The 20,182-nt window shown below is 43.2% G+C and overlaps 1 protein-coding gene across 1 annotated transcript; it reads right to left on the reverse strand.

The window, feature by feature from the left end:
* Nucleotides 1-1,970: 1,970 nt before the first annotated feature.
* Nucleotides 1,971-18,283, reverse strand: LOC118369800 (TBC1 domain family member 12-like). Its single transcript, XM_035754505.2, has 13 exons — nt 16,546-18,283; nt 13,884-14,016; nt 11,917-12,038; nt 11,582-11,664; nt 8,858-8,975; nt 8,198-8,304; nt 7,883-7,963; nt 7,643-7,731; nt 5,795-5,866; nt 5,478-5,606; nt 5,016-5,125; nt 4,579-4,837; nt 1,971-3,713 (listed from the first exon to the last, which is right to left on the reverse strand). The coding sequence occupies exons 1-13, from the start codon at nt 17,988-17,990 to the stop codon at nt 3,645-3,647; spliced, it is 2,817 nt and encodes a 938-aa protein (XP_035610398.1). The 5' UTR covers nt 17,991-18,283; the 3' UTR covers nt 1,971-3,644.
* Between the last annotated feature and the right edge of the window lie 1,899 nt (nt 18,284-20,182).

Raw genomic sequence — 20,182 nt, forward strand, 5'->3', positions numbered from 1 at the left:
GAATGGGCCAAAATTCACCCAATTTATTGTGTGAAGCATGTGGAAGGCTACCCGAAACATTTTACCCAAGTTAAACTATTTAAAGGTAATGCTACCAAATGCTAATTGAGTGCATGTAAACTTATGACCCACTGGGAATGTGATAAAATAAATTAAAGCTGAAATAAATCACTCTACTGTTATTCTGAGACTTCACATTAAAATAAAGTGGTGATCCTAACTGACCAAAGACAGGGGATTGTTTTACTAGGGTTAAATGTCAGGAATTGTGAAAAACTGAGTTTTAAATGTATTTGGCTAAGGTGTATGTAAACTTCCGACTTCAACTGTACCCATCTTACAGTATAGCTTATGGTAGGTACATGAGTCCTGGCTGCCTGGAAAGACCAACTAAGGACATCTACACGCCATATATATATATATATATATATATATATATATATACACACACACATACATACGCCATATACAAAACCAAAACACATTTATATCAACAGATTGGTAGGTAAGAGGTGGAGAGCAGCAGTGTGTGTGTGTGTGTGTGTGTGTGTGTGTGTGCGTGCGAGCGAGAAAGAGAGAGGAGGCAAGAGGGAGACTAATTAACGGTCAACATTCTCCTTCCTGTCCCCAGGGGTTGGGTGGATCACTCATCTCCAGGCTCTCCCCAGGGAAGGGAAGGGGGCTGTGGCCTTGCCCCCCTACCCTACCCAGTCTACCCCATATCACTGGAACCCTCACTGGAGACATATCCCCTAACAGCTCCAAGTGAGCATATGACTGTTATTGTAAGAAGTAGAAAGAGGCAAGAAAGGCATCCTGCATGTGGCAAACATTACATTGTACGTGGTATCACTTTATTTTCAGAGTAGTCTACACCTTTGCCAATTACATTTACTCGACCAAAAACATACATGATAACATACAGTACAGTATTTTCAGAAAGTATTCATACCCCTTGAGTTATTATACATTTTGCTGTGTTACAGCATCAATTCAAAATTGATTAAATGTATTTTATTTCTCACCCATCTACACACAATACCCCACAATTACTACAATGTTGATCCATCCTCACTTTTCTCCTATCACAACCATTAAATTCGAACGGTTTTAAAGTCACTATTTGCCTCGTGGTGAAATTCCTGAGCAGTTTTCTTCCTCCCCGGCAACTGAGTTTGGAAGAACGTCTGTATCTTTGTAGTGACTGGGTGTATCCACCATCCAATTAATAACTTCACCATGCTCAAAGGGATATTCAATGTGTTTTTAATAACCCATCTACCAATAGGTCCCCTTCTTTGCTAGGCAATGGAAAACCTTGGTCTCTGTGGTTGAAATTCACTGCTCTACTGAGGGACCATACAGTATGTGTGGGCTACAGAGGTGAGGTAGTCGTTAGAACATCATGCTAAACACAATTGTTTCACACAAGAGTGAGTCCATGAAACTTGTGACTTGAGCAAATATTTACTCCTGAATTAATTTGGGCTTGCCATAACAAATGGGTTGAATACTTATTGACTCAAGACATTAACTTTTCATTTTTTATTCATTTGGAAAACATGATTCCACTTTGACATTACGGGGTATTGTGTGTAGGCCAGCGAACACTTTATATTGAACATTCAGGCTGTAACAAAATGTGGATAAAGTCAAGGGGTCTTCTTACTTTTGTCATGCAGGGGATGTTCAGTGACATTGTCAGGCTCTTATGTTATACTCCCCCTGGTGGATGTATCCAACCCCTACATAGAATTGCCTTACCTTGTACTTCCATTTCCTTGGCAACAGTAACCAGACACATGATGATTAGAAAATGCAAATTAACTGTGTTTTGGAAATGTTTCTAATAAATTAGATCAGATAGTGTCTTATAGAAATGTTTCTAATAAATTAGATCAGATAGTGTAGTGTCTTACAAAAATGTTTTACTTAGAAAAAAATAAGGAAAAACAAACCCCACACAGCAATTCTGTTGCCCAGATATTTATTTACACATTTAACTAGTGGCCATTTAAGAAAGAGATCTTTTTTACATTACATATACAGTACCAGTAAGGCATATGAAAACTGTACAATTGTAAATTGGACAAAAACAAGCGGAATGATTATTTTACATGAAGCAATGCTACAACTTAAATAGTATGCATACAGACCAAATGTCAATCTTAAAATAAATCAAACATCTTGCAAGAATGTTGATCTCCTTCTCCACTACTTTCTAAATATTTAATCAAAGCACTGTACTATCAGACATCACCAACTGTAGATTTAACTCAACATAAAGCGGTTATTCAAACATGTTTCTCCAAAAACACTGCATCATGTGGCCCTTGAGATTCATATTGCACTTTTATTTCAAAATTATCCCCCCTCTTCAGGGCTTTATTTAAAAGGCCCAGTGCAGCAAAAAAACATGATTTGCCTGTGTTTTATATATGCTTCCACACTACGAGGTTGTGATAATTACGATAATGCCCTTTTAGTATTGGAGCTGTTTGAAAAGAAGACCTGAAATGTCAACCTGTTTTGGTGGGATGGAGTTTTGGCCTGCCTGGTGACATCACTAGGCAGTAAATTTGTTAATACACCAATAAGAAAGAGAGTTCCAAACCCCTCTGCCAATAACAGCTACTATTCCGTTTTCCCCTCACTCAGACCACTCCCAGAGACTGCTATCAAAATTCTTCCTCGAGAAATTGCTCTTTGTTAAGAAGCTATTAGTTTTTTTAAACTATTTTAATTGAAAACAATCACAGTAAGGTACTTCATTGTTACCCAGAAAGGATTTGATATTGAGATCAAAATGGCTGCATTGGACCTTTAAACTAACTTAAGAGCACTCAGATTCAATAGTTTTTCTAAATATTTCACCAAGTCGCTCCTTGATTTACCGCTGGTATTTCCTATTCCAGAATCACTGTTTGCCACGGGTCCTGTTGAATTAGTGAACACGAGGAAAATACTGTATGTGTATACCATACATTAATACATACAAATATAGGTACATATGTTTAAGTTCATATTTACAAACACTTAGTCGTGGAGAAATTTGGTATAACCTAAAAACAAAAAGAGACAAGTACATTTAACAGCTTTACAATCTGAAAGTATAACATATTTCTGACCAGACCATATGGGTGAGTCAGTGGTTTCATGGTCCACCTAAGGCATGTTTATAATGCTGTTATTATGTGTGTGTGTGTGCATGTAGAGAGATGTGTAGGGATGAAAATGGACATATACTTAATGTGTGTAGTGTACGCAAACCAATGGAGTGTTGATAGGAGTTTTGGGAACTCCTTATAGCCACTTGCCGTATGCGTAATAACATGGACAGAACTCTCCCGGCCTAAAGTATTTTCTACCAGATTTCATCATTCATAGTTGCTAATGGTTCTCTGATGCACCAACATTCATTTCAGTCACATTTCTGATGGCATTTTTTGTGTGTGTGTGTGTGTGTGTGTGTGTAGATATGTAGGGATGTGTTGCCACCTCCCAGTATTACATCCATTTGGTGTCCATTTCATAACCAAGCAAAGCATTCCTGTTGCCTTAGCAACAGTCCCCAGAAGAAATCCAAGTGCATGTGTCACAGATTCAGAAACACATTGGGTAGTGGGGTTCGTGTGTCTAAACCGTTAGCTTCTTGGAGCCGGACTGTGGTTGGCTATTTCCTTACTGCCATCCTTCATCAATGCAGAGAAGACCTAATGGAAATATGTACATGTCAAATTAAATACATAGAGTAGTTCTACATATCCAACAGAAGGTACTGTTGATACAAAAACAAAGCAAAAAACATACAAGCTCCCCTCTCCTCATCGGTTTTCTTCCTTAACCACTAATATTTAAAGACTATAAGAGATTAAGCAACACAGTAAAAAAGAACTACCCAGGAGTCCTCTCCCGTATAGAGCGCGCCAGCTTGTAGACCTAAAAATTAGAAATGAGTTACCCCTGGTTTGTTCAGCTATCCCGCTGGGGGAAATTAAATGGGGATAGAATGGGGGTTTGGGATAAAGCCGAAAAAAAGGTTTGAAGTCAACACAAGCTTAGGAGATCTTATATGTTTTGTTCTGAGATAATATCAGTCAGTTAACATGACCTTTATGAATCATGACACCTTTATGTGCTTGTTTTCATTACATCCACACATAGAAATTCACAAAACGTGACGTTAGCTGATGAAGATTATCTCTAGAACCAAAACGTAAAGACCTCCTAAACCTGTGTTCATCAGACATTATTTTCGCCGTTTATCCCAGAAACCCATTAATTTCCCAATAGACTTTGGCCGACAAGTCATTGAGGAGTTTGCCTCCGTTAGTGCCTACAAAAAGACGCCATTAGTATTGCTCTCTATCCGTTGTCATGAAGGGAAGATGAAGGGGAAAGGAAGCCTTTGGAGAGCACTGACACCACCCCATCTTAGCACTGATAAAACCCATCCACAACAGGCCCCACTTCATAAGTCATTAAATAGATGCCCACTTTTCAAATATTTAATTGGAATTCCAGTTTACTTCTGCTCCACAGGTCAGACTATAGAATCAGACAGTGGGTCTAACTGACCTGGCCCCACTTGCGGTTGCTGCTGAGCATCTGTGTGGCAGTGATGCAGCTGAACAGGTTTTCAGCGGCCATGTCATCAGGCAGGCGGGTAAGGAACTGGGCCATATGGATGAAGTCCATCTGCAGTAGGACCTCCTGGTAGAGGCGCAGGATGCCCAGGCCTGTCCGGAAGAGACACTCCTCCCCGTCCCGACAGAACACATCCCACACGCGACACGCCACATCCAATGGCAACGACTTACTGTACAGGGTGAAGATCCTGCAGGAATGGACCGAGACACACAGAGGTCAACAACGGTTCATCGGCGAGGTGAAGCGAAGCACATGCAAAGGTCACTTTATGAACTGACAATGAATAGAAATGGACAAAGTCTTGAACCATTTTACTTTAGTTCAAAGAGGGCAAGCACTGAAGTGTCATGTTGTCCTGCACTCACCAGTCTATGAGATAAAGGTCAGGGGTGAGGTTGTTGATCTGAAAGTGAATGAACAGCCGTGGGAGGTTCTCTTCAAAGAACACCTCGAAAGCAGCGAAGTATTTCAACATCTGAAAACAAGAGGAAAAAAGGTTTACACCATGGAAATAACATTTATTCATTCAGCATTATAAACTGGGTGTTTCGAGCACTGAATGCTGATTGGCTGACAGCCGTGTTATATCAGACCGTATACCATGGGTATGACAAAACATTTATTTGTACTGTTCTAATTACATTGGTAACCAGTTTATAATAGCAATAAGGCATCTCAGGGGTTTGTGATATATGGCCAATATACCACAACTAAGGACTGTCCAGGCACTCCATCTTGCTTTGAGCGTAAGAACATATTGGCCATATACCACACTTCCTCAGGCCTTATTGCTTAATTCTCTCAGGACAAAAGGTGTGTGTCAGTACCAGGTCGTGGTCCACTCTGAAGAAGGCCATCTGGCAGGGCTTGTTGAGCAGGTTGGCGAAGGCTATGAAGGCGTCAGCTTCCTCCAGATTCAGGATTAGCACTGCAGCGATGAAGGACATCCCCTGGACCTGGAAAACGCAAGGAACGCACGTCTTAGTTCAAATCATTTTTCACCAAAATAAACAGTTCCATTAAGAACAGAATCCAATTTAAATTGCAGACGTAGGGAGAAATCAGTTCACGGGACAAACATTTAGTCAACGTGGATTGAGAGAAAACATAATTATCTAGGATAAATGAAGTGTTTGCTACTTACATAGCCCACGTCTGGTCTATAACACGTGTACGCCCCCAGAACACTGTGCAAGAGGTCATGATAGGGCCCACCCTATAGGGAGAGTATTAGTCAAATTAATGTCTTGTCTTTTTACTTGAGGTTTATATTGCTTTTGCATATGTACCAAGATGTTCAAATAAACCCAACAACAGTGGCACATTCAATGTCAACACCAGCAGATCCAGCAATACAATGAGAAGAATACATTGAAGAACAAAAGCTTCCACACACCACAACAACACTGGGATAGAAACAGCCATGGACAGTATGAGGGCTCTGTTTTATAGTGACCACAGATATCAAGCCTCTGAGATCAGGTACTGTATTGGTGATGAGAGGAGAGACCTACAGTACCAGTCAAAAGTTTGGTCACACCAACTCATTCCAGGGCTTTTCTTTATTTGACTGTTTTCAACATTGTAGAATAATAGTGAAGACATCAAAACTATGAAATTAAACACATGGAATCATGTAGTAACCAAAAAAAGTGTTAAAAATATATTCTAGATTCTTCAAAGTAGCCGCAACTCTGCACACTCTTGGCATTCTCTCAACCAGCTTCAAGAGGTAGGCAGCTGGAATGCATTTCAATTAACAGGTAGGTGCCTTGTAAAAAGTTCATTTGCAGAACATCTTTCCTTCTTAATGAATTGGAGTCAATCAGTTGTGTTGTGACAAGGTAGGGGTGGTATACGGAACTTGGTCTTTTACCAAATAGGACTAAGTCCATATTATGCCAAGAACAGCTCAAATAAGCAAAGAGAAACAACAGTCCATCATTACTTTAATACATGAAGGTCAGTCAATACGGAACATTTCAAGAACGTTTAAAGTTTCTTCAAGTGCAGTCGCAAAAACCATCATGCGCTATGATGAAACTGGCATTGAGGACCGCCACAGGAAAGGAAGACCCAGAGTTAGCTCTGCTGCAGAGGATAAGTTCATTAGAGTTACCAGCCTCAGAAATGACAGCCCAAATAAATGCATCACAGAGTTCAAGTAACAGACATCTCAACATCAACTGTTCAGAGGAAACTGCATGAATCAGGCCTTCATGGTCAAATTGCTGCAAAGAAGCCACTACTAAAGGACACCAATAAAAAGAAGACTTGCTTGGGCCAAGAAATGCAAGCAATGGACATTAGACCGGTGTCCTTTGGACTGATCAGTCCAAATGTGAGATCTCCACATGTATGGTTACCACCATGAAGCATGGGGGTGGTGATGTGATGGTGCTTTGCTGGTGACACTGTCTGATTTATTTAGAAATCAAGGCACACTTAACCAGCATGGCTGCCACAGCATTATGCAGCGATATACGCCATCCCACCCGGTTTGCGCTTAGTGGGACTATTATTTGTTTTTCAACAGGACAATGATCCAACACACCTCCAGGCTGTGTAAGGGCTATTTGACCAAGGAGGAGAGTCATGGAGTGCTGCATCAGATGACCTGTCCTCCACAATCACTCGACCTCAACCAAATTGAGATGGTTTGGGATGAGTTAGACCACAGAGTGAAGGCAAAACAGCCAACAAGTGCTCAGCATATGTGGGAACTCCTTCAAGACTGTCGGAAAAGCATTACAGGTGAAGCTGGTTGACAGAATGCCAAGAGAGTGGAAAGCTGTCAAGGCAAAAGGTGGCTACTATGAAGAATCTCAAATATAAAATATATTTTTGATTTGTTTAACACTTCTTTGGTTACTACATGATTCCAAGTGTTATTTCATAGTTTTAATGTCTTCACTATCATTCTACAAAGTAGAAAATAATACAAAAAAATAAAAACCTCTGAATGAGTAGGTGTCTAAACATTTGACTGTACCTTCTGAAAAATAAAGAGAGAGGGGAAGGTCCTGGAGATGTCCAGCTTTATCAGGTCCAGACTTGACTCTCTATCGGCCTGCAATGAGTCTGTTTTGGAGGGAAAGAAAATCATGTAAAAAATACAATTAGCTTTTTTTATAATGATCAATAAACAAAGCACAAAATGTGTTTCTAACTTGTTTTAAATAATGATGGGGCTTATTGTTGCTCTGGGTCTTTGTGTTGCCATGGTACCTACCTTCGGTCTCATTTTCAGAGCTGGTCTCACTGAAGCTCTTCCACCTCTCCTTAGCCCGAGACAGAAATATCTCAAACAACTCTACAGTAGCAGACACAATCAACAATACTGTGGTTAATTATAGTTTATCCAGATTATATACTGCTACTGGTCGTTCAACAGACTATGTGGGCGGTAGGATGGCCGTCATTGTTATAGTAGGCAACTGCTTAGATTGTATACATTAAAAGCTGCTGTAACAGTGAATATTAGCAAACAGGCTGTGAGAACGGAGAGGGTGTATAGACAGCATTAAATAGAGTGTTGTGTTTTTACCGGGGGTGATGTTGAGCTCGTTGCCGATGGCCAGGCTCCAGACTCGTCCTCGGACGCTGGGAGGAAGGCCCTGCCACCAGAGCTCTCTGACCCGACGCGTGTTACGCCTGCCAGGGGACACGTCTATCATTCCAGAGGAACTTTAACCTTGTTAAAACTATGGTAGAGTATCAGAATAGTCTATATATGTCAGTGGAGGCTGCCGAGACAACGGCTCAGAATAATGGCTGGAATGGAGAGCATGGAATGTTTTCAAACACATGAAAACCACGTGTTTGATACCATTCAATTTATTCTGTTCCATTACTATGAGCTGTCCTCCCCTCAGCAGCCTCCACTGATCTATGTACATTTGACAACACAACCTATTTCAGCTTCTGGTAGTCATTTGTTTCAAATGAAAATAATGTTCAGGAGGATCATTTGTGACAAATCAAGATGTCTGCTGTAGCTCAGTTAGTAGAGCATGGCACTTTCAATGTCAGAATGGTGTGTTTGATTCCCAGGACCACCCATATGTAAAATGTATGCACGCATTAATAAGTTGCTTTGTATAAAAGTGTCTGCTGAATGGCATATATTATATAGTATCAAGTGTTTGTGCTGGACGATAAAAGGCATTAAAACGGTACTGATCCCCTCAGTGTAGGGAATACTGACATGCAGTCCCAGTTGGGCAGGACGTCATTGTTCCAGATGACCATGGCGTTGGCGATGCCGTCCTCCTGTTTAAACCTCTCCTTCATCTGACGCTTCTTCTTCTGGGCCTCCTTCAGCTCTGACAGAGAAGAGAGAGAATGGGTTAAGTGTGTGTTAATGTTACATTTTCAACTTCATGGTCCCAATTGGTTTGGCAGCAAAGGAGCATAAAAACAACATTCAACATACAGTTGAAGTCGGAAGTGTATATACACCTTTTATCCCACTCCTCCTGACAGAGCTGGTGTAACGGATTCAGGTTTGTAGGCCTCCTTGCTCACAAACGCTTTTTCAGTTCTGCCCACACATTTTCTATAGGATTGAGGTCAGGGCTTTGAGATGGCCACTCCAATACCTTGACTTGGTTGTCCTTAAGCCATTTTGCAGCAACTTTGGAAGTATGGTTGGGGTCATTGTCCATTTGGAAGACCCATTTGCAACCAACTTCCTGACTGATGTCTTGAGATATTGCTTCAATATATCCACATAATTTTCCTCCCTCATGATGCCATCTATTTTGTGAAGTGCAGCAAAGCACCCCCACAACATGATGCTGCCACCCCCGTGCTTCACGGTTGGGATGGTATTTTTCGGGTTGCAAGCCTCCCCCTTTTCCCTCCAAACATAACAAGGTCATTATGGCCAAATTGTTCCATTGCTGTTTCATCAGACCAGAGGACATTTCTCCAAAAAGTATTATCTTCGTCCCCATGTGCAGTTGCAAACCGTAGTCTGTCTTTTTTATGTCGGTTTTGGAGCAGTGGCTTCTTCCTTGCTGAGCTGCCTTTCAGATTATGTCGATATAGGACTCGTTTTACTGTGGATATAGATGCTTTTGTACCTGTTTCCTCCAGCATCTTCACAAGGTCCTTTGCTGTTGTTCTGGGATTTATTTGCACTTTTCGCACCAAAGTACGTTCATCTCTAGGAGACAGAACGAGTCTCCTTCCTGAGCGGTATGACGGCTGTGTGATCATCCGGTCAACAACATTATCAACGTGCTGACAAAAACAAAAAAACAGCAACATATTACCACCGTCATACTCATCCCTAGCCCATCACAGTCTCTTCCCAGTATTTAAAAAGGCAATGGCCATAGGGGCGAAGGAGTGCTTGTACCTGTTAGTCTTAACAGTGGGGCTCTATACTGGGAGCCAGAGAGTAGGACCTGGGGCCAGTTGCATAAAACTTAAGTTAACGCCCCCTTATCTTTTCCCTTAAAGTTTCCCCCTTAAATTAAGTGAAACCGTTAAGGGTGCCCATGAGGTCCCTTAACGGCTTCATTCAGTATGGATTTCAATGTAAACAGCATTTGTGGAGGTGAATGTTGCTTCCATCTGCCCTAGTTACAAAAGGAAAACGTCCAGCAGCTAGCCATTTAGATAAACAATGGAAGGTACGCAATCCATAGCTACAACACGTGTTACTATGTTCTGTAATGTTTCGCCCCTCTTAAAATGCAGAAGCTCTATTTTTCAATATCGCATAATAAATGTGATCTCTTCAATGAGACCTTCAGTCAGTGAATCAGGTCCCCTCCATAGTAACTAGTGACTCTTTCTGCCGTACATTCCCTCAAAGTACCATAAAACTCTTAAGTTATGCCCTTACCTAAGGAAATGTTTGAGCGGCTCTATGCAACACCCTTGAAAAAATTCCCTTAGGTAAGGGATTCTGTAAGGTAAACCCTTAAATCTGCATTGCTTGTTGTTTGGGGTTTTAGGCTGTGCTTCTGTATAAGCACTTTTATTATTATTTTTTACTTAACTAGGCAAGTCAGTTAAGAGCAAATTCTTATTTAATATAACGGACAATCCCGGACGACGCTGGGCCAATTGTGCGCCGCCCTATGGGACTCCCAATCACGGCCGGATGTGATACAGCCTGGATTCAAACCAGGGACTGAGATGCAGTACCTTAGCCCGCTGCGCCACTCGGAAGCAGAGATGTAAAAAGGGCTTTAAGTACATTTGATTTGATGTTTTATGCAACTGTAGGGGGGGTGGGCAGTCAGACAGGATGGATTCAGTCTTCCTCACCACTTGTCTGTTGTGCAGATCAGACAGACTCCTCTGCTGGACTCCCCATCATCTTACTGCCCACTTTCACTATTCTAGATAGATATTTTTTGCTTTTACACAAAGGTTGCCGTACCAGCAAATCATAGAAAATGTTAATACAGACTACGTATGACTTATAAAACAGTCACCAAGGTCCTGTCGACCGGGAACTTTGCCAGTTTCCAGAGACAGAAAATGCACTGCTGGACTTTCATACACATAAGTGTTACACTCAAAGTTCAATGTATTATCAATGATTTTGCCAAGATATTTGTAGTTGTCTATAGTGTCTACAACCTGGCCCTTAGTGTTCTGAAATCAATACACATATTAAATCTTTGGTTGTCACATTCAGTTGCAAGAATGCACTGGCACACCAATGCACTAAATCATCAACAACAAGGCCGTGGGCAGTTTCATTAGCATGAAGGAGACGGACTATTACAGAGTCATCCTCAAACTTCCAAGATCGGTTCTCTTACTGGCTACGACAATCAACAGTGTACAGGATATAGAGGAGCGGTGAGAGGACACACCCCTTTGGGTGTTGTTGATGACAGCTCCCTGACAGGCACAGTCACCCTCTGGGTGTGTGTAGACAGTTAAAACCGTGGTTAGCACATACCTCTCCTCTTGGCTCCTGCCACCATCTCATCATACTCTTGTTTGTGACGCATGGCTTCCTCAACAGACTTGGCAGGAAGGTTCCTGAACAGAGGGGACGAGATGGATGCCTTCAGAGAGAGGTGTGTGGTTTGGGCATACACACTGGCCATACAGAGTATCAGGAATTACATGTGCATGGTGTTTAGATAAGATTAATGTGCATTCCAGGAAAACAGGCCATCCCCCTGTATGAGGGCACTGCACGATACACAATCAATCACACACACACGGGATGTGTACCGAGGGAGTAGCCAACCAGAGGATTTTAATGTTTTTTTTTTTTTAAACACTCACGATGGCCTGTCCTCTAGTATCAGAGCTGTGGTAGACAACGGCTCAAACTCCAGGTTTTTCCGGCGCGCTGCAGAGAGCTGGACCTGGGGACCTGGAGCCGGTCCAACCTTCACCGGGTACTCCTTTACATAGAAACACAGGAAACAAAAACATGTTTACAATGAGGTTTAAAACCCACATGTAGGCTGTTCTTCATTGTGGTTTACAATCAAATCAAATTGTCCCATGCTTCGTAAACAGGTGTTGAGTAACAGTGAAATGCTTACTTACGGGCCCTTGCCAAAAATGCAGAGAGAAAAAATCAAATAATAAATAAATATTAATAACACGAGGAATGAGTAACTTGGCTAAAAACACAAGGTAGCAGTACTGAGTGCGATGTGCAGGGGCACGAGGTAATTGAGGTATATATGTACATATAGGTAATAAAAAGTGACTAGGCAACAGGTAAGATAATAAACTGTAACAGCAGTGTGTGTGATGAGTCAAGAGTTATTGCAAAAGGGATCAATTCAGACAGTTAAATAGTTAACCAATAGCTACCAGGACTAACTATTTAGCAGTCTTATAGATTGGAGGTAGAAGCTGTCCAGGGTCCTGTTGGTTTTAGACTTGGTGCATCGGTACCACATGCCGTGCGGTAGCAGAGAACAGTCTATGACTCCTTTTATGTGTGGATGGACCAGTTATTGTACATAACACACCAGTGTTCATCCATCAACTACGGCCCATCTTTGCTCCTGTAGAAGGCAGCCTAATGGCTATGGGAGGCAGGGCTGTCAGGGCTAGGGACATTATGTAGGCTTAATAGTGTCTACTTTGTCCTAGGCCTTTTCTGCACTGTGATAAAAAACCTCATTCATAGACCCGGGTTAACCACAAGACAACAGATCTTTTATGAGGTTAGTCTGGATGAGACATAGTTATCATTCATCACCCACACCCCGCTGGAGTTGGTTCATCTATGCGTGATGTTCTCCCTCTCCCACAGTTAGTGTAGTCATGGATAATGCTTCTATTGTCATGTGAAGCAGGTAGGCAGAGGTACATCTGGTAGTCTGATGGGCGAAACATATTTTCTATAGTTCCATGCAAAAAGATGGTGAATAATATGCGATTTAGAAAAAAGGCATCCCATAGTCCTTGATTAAAGAGATTGTGATTAGGTGTCGATTCAGGCTCAACTGTCTGGATTATGATCCTGATAAAACAAAAACCAGATGCATTTCTGTCAGTATATTGTAGTTTACTACTTTGTTGTGGAATGGGAATAGTCTCAGTGTAACATCCTACTTCTTGTCTTCATCATTATTCATTGAGCTTCAGTCTCAGTTGACCGCTTCTGTAAACAAGTACCCAGTGTGTCTCTGTCTCAGTCTCATTTAGAGCAGCTCAGAGTCCCACCTGACGTGAGCATGGTAGGAATGCTAACCCACTCAGCGCAGTGCTGGGGTGCACATCCTCCATAACAGTCAGAGGAAGAGGACCAGTGAGGAGTAGGGAGGGTGAGCTGTCAGAGACACCGCCACACAGCATGCAGAAGTGTGGTTGGGGGGGCAGAGTAGCCAGCTGGGGCCTCAGCTGCAGACTGCAACAGCAGAGCAGAGCCAGCTTACACACCGCCCCCCACCACCACTAGTGGTTCAACCAATAACACCCCCGCCCTTTCATCCAGACACCCACTCCTGTCCCTTTGCCTCAATTCCCACCTGTTGCAGACATACACACCACCACCAGAAGCAGCAGCATCACAACAGAGACATTAAATGGACATTTCCATTCCATTAGTTTGAGTTGGTAGTTTCTACAATGTTAAGAGTTCCAGAGATTGGATACCAGATCATTTATATGACACCAGACAAACACAAATATATGTTGATCTTCATTCATTTTTATGGGTAGAACTCAAACAGGTTGTGGTTGAGTCCGACGGGTTGTGGTTGAGTCCGATATAGAGTGATACTAACCTGCTGGATGGTGAAGGAGTCTTTAGGATCTTTAGTAGTGTTCTCCCTCAGGGGGACCTTTCCAAACAACCTCCATCCAGGAGCATTCTGAGAAGGTGGCTTTGGCTCTTTGGGCTTCCTAGAAAACAGGTTTCTGGAGGAGAGAGTGACAAATATTTAAAAGAAGAGACAGACATATATCTGGAAGGAAAATGTACATGGTGAAAGAGAGTGGTACAAATCTCAGGGAAGTAGAGGATGGAAAGAAGGGTGTTGAGCAATGAAAAGATAACATGTACACACATGCTCGCACAAACACACAGTCCCCTGAGGTTCCCAGGCTTTTATCCTGCCCTGTGTACCGTAAGTGTGTGAAGAGTCGGGTTGGGCCATCAGCGAAGCTGCAGTGATATGAGAGAATTTCTGGCTGTCTGCTGGGTGGAGTGAGTGTGTTGTACAGTGGGGGCCAGGACAGCCATGTTCGTTCTTCCCTCGTTGTGAAGGAATTCAGAAAGGCACCCTCCCCAAGGTCTTGTGTTGCTACGGATTGTTGAATACAGTACATCAGTGATAACTCTTATACAAAAGTGATCCAGGACACTGTCCATCATCTAGCATCCTCAAACACCTGAAGATTATGATCATCAACATCATCCCAACCATGCCATCATAATCACCTCAGTGGAATCAAACATAAGAATCCAGCACCACAAACCAGTATTTCCTCTAATGTTGTGCACACAGGCAGTGGGACAGAGTGAGCCGTAGATCACTTGTTATTCATTTCAAAGTGATCAGCAGTGTGGTACAAACAAGTTAATTCCCTCTGCAAACATGGATTCTGGTTGGATGAGGACGTTGACAACCGCTGAATGCTCGTTGCTAGCTCAGCGTAGTACTAGGTGTTAGCCTATGCCTCCTCATAATGACTAAATGGCAACCTTGACTGTCAAGAAGTGCACGACACACAGTACCAGCAACACCACAAGTTATGAGTGTGTGCAGTGCTCACAAGAACCTTTGAGCTCAGTATCGATTGCAGTTAACATAGGATAATTGAACGACGTGCTGTGGCGATGCTTCTTACGCAGCCTGTAGCCTAACGGAGGTCTAACTTTACCTAGTACTGTAGCTAGGTACCCTGTCTTTGCGCCTCACCAAATGACAGGTTCCATGTCTCCGGGCCATGGATAAAAGATCTAGGGGCTGTGGGGCTGAGTAGCACAGAGATCAGCCACAACACTCCTCACAGCACCTGTCACAAGGAGCTCTCTGTCATTAGACAACATTCTCACAAGTTAAGGAGGGGGTTCAGTTCGTTACGGTCTGGTTTGCATACAGGACGAAGAAACTGCTTTGGAGATTTTAGTTGAGGAGGACTATGCCGTGTGTATAATAAGCTTTAATGGAGAACTGCTACAAAGGCCTATCCTATATAGCTAGGCCTAGCAGTGATGACTTTCTAGAATAAGAGTCTCCACAGCATTGCAAGCAACTCAAAATCAATACTCTGAAATTGAATTGATTCAGCTCCAATAGTACAGTACTTTTATAGGGGTGAGAGTGGGGTAGGCGGGAGGGTAGTAGAGAGATCGAGACAGATAGAAAACATTTTCTCTGCAGTCTCATTGCTTGTTGTAGTATGAAATCCAGGCAATAAAGAGGTAGAACACCACAATTCTCTCAAACATTACCCTGGGCTGCAGGAGAAACTGGAGGCCTGCAAATCTCATGAAGTCAATGCAGGGAGGGAATAGTGTTACAGGTAGATGTTGTGTTGTACAGGATGTCTTATCCAGCTGTCAGGCTTCAGATTACATTTATCCTAGCTGATACTAAAATGCTTCCTGAGTTTAAAGTCTCTTTGCTGTTCAAGCATTTTTGCTTTAATGGCACAAAGCAATGACCCAGATGCCTTTGTGCTTCATCCACCTGTTCATCTGTAGAAGTTGGACGACATGGGCTAATTTCATTCACAAGCTACACATCCACCCTCCTGCCAAACCCACATTAGCAGGATGATGATCATGAGGAGTTGTGATCGCTTTCTCCAGTCTGCTTGCCTTGCACTGTAATGAATATGAAGACGCACCAGATAAACAATGACATTGACCAGGCCTGCCGGTGCTTGAATAGATGCTCTCAGTAATTATGCATGGGCCTAGGATTGCAAAATTCCATTAACTTTCAAAAAATCATTTTTCCAGAAATACAGGATTTCCTGCTCATCACCTCAATTCTCATACCAGGATTTCTGGAAAACCGGTTATTTGGGGGAAAGTTACCAGAATTTTACAACCCTACAGTATGGGCAGAGTCACTACAAAACATGGTCATTATGGATAACCAGCTACAGTAATGAGCTGCTGGAATAGGGTAGTTGGCTGCTTGTAGGGTAGCCCATCAGTCTCATTAACTATAAATGGCACTGTGGATGCCATCAGAAGTCTAACCCCTAAGGAGATGGGCCTCGCTTAACTATTGCTTAGTCTACCATATCCTTTATTACCACAATAACTGACTAATATCCATTACTACTCTCAACACATGCTCACTATGGTAATTCAACATATAGCATTCCCAAATAAGATGTTTCCCAACACGTGTATGCGTGGGTTTGTTGTAGTGGTGGTGAGGGAGTGTGTGTGAGCAAGTGCAGTGATGGTTACGCTTTTCATATTACCTGGTGAAAAAATCTGAGATTCCAAACTTCTTAGAAGAGGACAGAACTGTCGACCCGTCGGGAAGTTTCTCTGGGGCACTTTGACGACGACCGACATCATAAGTGTTTCTAGAGAAGTCCGCACCCCCCTCATCTCCAAATAACATGTCGCCATCCTCCGGGCTGAGAGGGGTGGCATCACAGCTGAGAGAGACTGTGATGTTTGGGTTAGTCCTGAGGCCGAGAGGCCTAGCTGGGAGACTGCACTCACTCAAATCCTCTCTCATGCTGGGTTCTGTGTTTGGACTGTTGGTGTTTTCAGAAAGTGTTGACGGAGAGGGAGATGGGCGTTTGGCACTCGATTCTGAAGGGACACCCTCAGAGTCCGGAACACTACTCGCTGCATCGGGGGGCTTGGCAGCTGCCGGGGGAGCTCCCACTGGGCTGCCATGCCTCAACCCCGCGCTGTTTCTCTCACATAATGCAGGTGATGACTGGATGTTTTGGAGCTGCAGATTAGAAGCATGCACCACGACGACATCAAATGGAACATTTGTGGTTCTTTCTGAGGAAACAGCATCCAAATCACATGTAGCTTCAGTGTTTACAGTATGCAGGCCACCATTTACTTCCATGACAGAGCAGTCAAGTCCTTGGCATAGCAGTCGGTTGCATGTGTCCATCTGGCTACAATAATCAGTATCCACATCTGTAGACCAATCATCATTTGATAAATAACAATCCATATCCCCATTGGCCATCTTCATGTCCACATCAACAGAGTCTGTGAAAGTGTCATTCTGTTGACGGTTGTCTATAGGCCTACATGACAATGGAGAGAGAGATGGCGGCTGTGGCCCTGGCTCCATATTAGAATCCCCTTCGTTCAGTGTACCAGAGTTGGAATCTTGAGTCTCCCCCTCATAATCCAGTTTTCCCCGCTGTGAAACACGAGCCAGCTGCAGTAACATTCCGTTCCCCTCCTCGTGTCTGTAGGCGCTTGCGGCTGTGTCTGAGCAGGAAAAGGGCCCCCCGTTCCCCCCTCCGCCAGCTTCCGACCCGAACATCAGCTGAACCGATGACTCAGTAAATCCATTAAATCTGTGGTCGTTCGGGTGCGGTGGGTCGTTGCACAGGTTTGAAATTACACCGCTTTCATGCATCTGAATGGGGAGACAGTCTGCAACCAAATCCCGCATTATTGTATTCCCAACTCGGACGTTCTGCGATGGTAACACGACACATTCAACGATTGGACTCTTCCCATTGCTGGCTATATAAACATAACCTTTCCCCGTTTGACCCTCATCCGCCGCGCATACTCGGCTTCCGTTGTCGATCAATGGGCGAGAGGTTGCTATTATATTACAGTCGGCATGTGAACCGTAAGATTTACCTGCCTCTTCATTTTCGTTGACATCGACGGGCAAAACAATTACCACATCTCCATGTTCTGCTGTTTCCATTTCATGTACCCTCCGCGAAGCTAGTTACAGCTTCGGACATAAAATCCTGCAGCGTCGCCCTCTCGGACGTCTGAGCTCCCAGTCTTCGTTGTTCTTTGAGAGCGTGACCATGTTTTGTAGTCTGTCGTTTTTAATCTGGCAGACCCACAAAAACAGCATAATGTTTTGAGGAACGTTTGGTCAAAATAACATTTCAATCGGGCCTGTGCTGTAACAGATTAATGCAATCCCTATGTACCAGTCAGCAGCACTAATACCACAACGAGTAGCCATTTTGAAGTGTTCATGACGTCACGTCTTTCCGGACTCGCTAAACCCAAAAGTCAGATGTCTTGGATACGAAGTGACATCTTCTTTTGAGAAAGCGTAATTAGGAATAAACCACAGGCTAAATATAGGAATAAACCACAGGCTACATACTCTGTGGATTAAACTTGCATTAATTTTTCTGTGATAGCCTATTGATATAGCTAGCCTATCTTTTTCAATAGTTGAACCAAAGACAATAACCCTTTGGTTGAATAGTGGCCATATTTAGGCTGGATTGTATTTTTATTTTATAGAGGGAAAATGGAGTTATGTATTTGAGTGTGTGATACCAATTAATCGTCTGAAAATTGCCCACGTTTGCTCTCTCTCGTGCTCAAATTCTCGGTGGAACCGCCAGAGGACGTTGTGACCACGCTTGAAACACGACTTTATTTTATACGACCATTGTATTCACGAAGTGCTGTAGGCCAAGGCCATATAAACTCAGCAAAAAAAGAAACGTCCCTTTTTCAGGACCCTGCCTTTCAAAGATAATTCGTAAAAATCCAAATAACTTCACAGATCTTCATTTGTAAAGAGTTTAAACACTGTTTCCCATGCTTGTTTAATGAACCATAAACATGGACATGCACCTGTGGAACGGTCAATAAGACACTAGCAGCTTACAGATGTTAGGCAATTAAGGTCACAGTTATGAAAATTTAGGACACTAAAGAGTCTTTTCTACTGACTCTGAAAAACACCAAAAGAAAGATGCCCAGGATCCCTGCTCATCTGCGTGAACTTGCCTTAGGCATGCTGCAAGGAGGCATGAGGACTGCAGATGTGGCCAGGGCAATAAATTGCAATATTCGTACTGAGACACCTAAGACACCGCTACAGGGAGGCAGGACGGACAGCTGATCTTCCTTGCAGTGGCAGACAACGTGTAACAACACCTGCACAGGATCGGTACATCTGAACATCACACCCGCAGGACAGGTACAGGATGGCAACAACAACTGCCCGAGGTACACCATGAATGTACAATCCCTCCATCAGTCCTGACTGTCCGTAATAGGCTGAGAGAGGCTGGACTGAGGGCTTGTAGGTTGTAAGGCTGGTTGTCCTCACCAGACATCACCGGCAACGTCGCTTATGGGCACAAACCCACCGTCGCTGGACCAGACAGGGCTGGCAAAAAGTGCTCTTCACTGACAAGTCGTGGTTTTGTCTCACAAGGGGTGATGGTCGGATTCACATTTATCGTCGAAGGAATGAGCATTACACCGAGGCCTGTACTCTGGGGCGGGATCAATTTGGAGGTGGAGGGTCCGTCATGGTCTGGGGTGATGTGTTACAGCATCATTGGACTGAGCTTGTTGTCATTGCAGGCAATCTCAAGACATCCTCCTCCCTCATGTGGTACCCCTCCTGCAGGCTCATCCTGACATGAACCTCCAGCATGATAATGCCACCAGCCATACTGCCCGTTCTGTGCGTGATTCGCTGCAAGACAGGAGCCGGGATCTCAATCCCATTGAGCACGTCTGGGACCTGTTGGATCGGAGGGTGTGGGCTAGGGCTATTCCCCCGAGAAATATCCGGGAACTTGGGGGCCAAATACAACCACGGGCCGCCAGTTGGGGAACCCTGCGATATAACATTCTAAGTGTTAGGCATATGTAAGGGTGTAATTATTTTAGTACATCAATACAAGAGGTTCTCACAGTATCTTGGCTTATTTACTCTTCTGTTTTCATGAGCCCTTTTTGTTTTTGGAATGAATAGAATGTTTAGAGTTGGTAATAACAATGTAATCACAATACTGCGGGTTCCTTTTACACAAAATAAACCTCTTTTTAGAGTTCAAAATTGCAATGCATACAATAAATGCCTCACATTTTATGAATGAACCTTGACTCTGTTGCCTACTTTTAGTA

This window comes from Oncorhynchus keta, chromosome 36 (genome assembly GCF_023373465.1).
Source record: "Oncorhynchus keta strain PuntledgeMale-10-30-2019 chromosome 36, Oket_V2, whole genome shotgun sequence".
Lineage (NCBI taxonomy): Eukaryota > Metazoa > Chordata > Actinopteri > Salmoniformes > Salmonidae > Oncorhynchus > Oncorhynchus keta.

Bases quoted from the DNA above. Each gene is read 5' to 3' on its own strand.
- LOC118369800 (XM_035754505.2), bottom strand. From the start codon at position 17,990: ATGGAAACAGCAGAACATGGAGATGTGGTAATTGTTTTGCCCGTCGAT. The intron at 4,838-5,015 runs GTGAGTGCAGGA...CCATTCCTGCAG, and splicing joins GACCTTTATCTCATAGACTG to GATCTTCACCCTGTACAGTA. The intron at 3,714-4,578 runs GTCAGTTAGACC...TATTTCCATTAG, and splicing joins GCAACCGCAAGTGGGGCCAG to GTCTTCTCTGCATTGATGAA.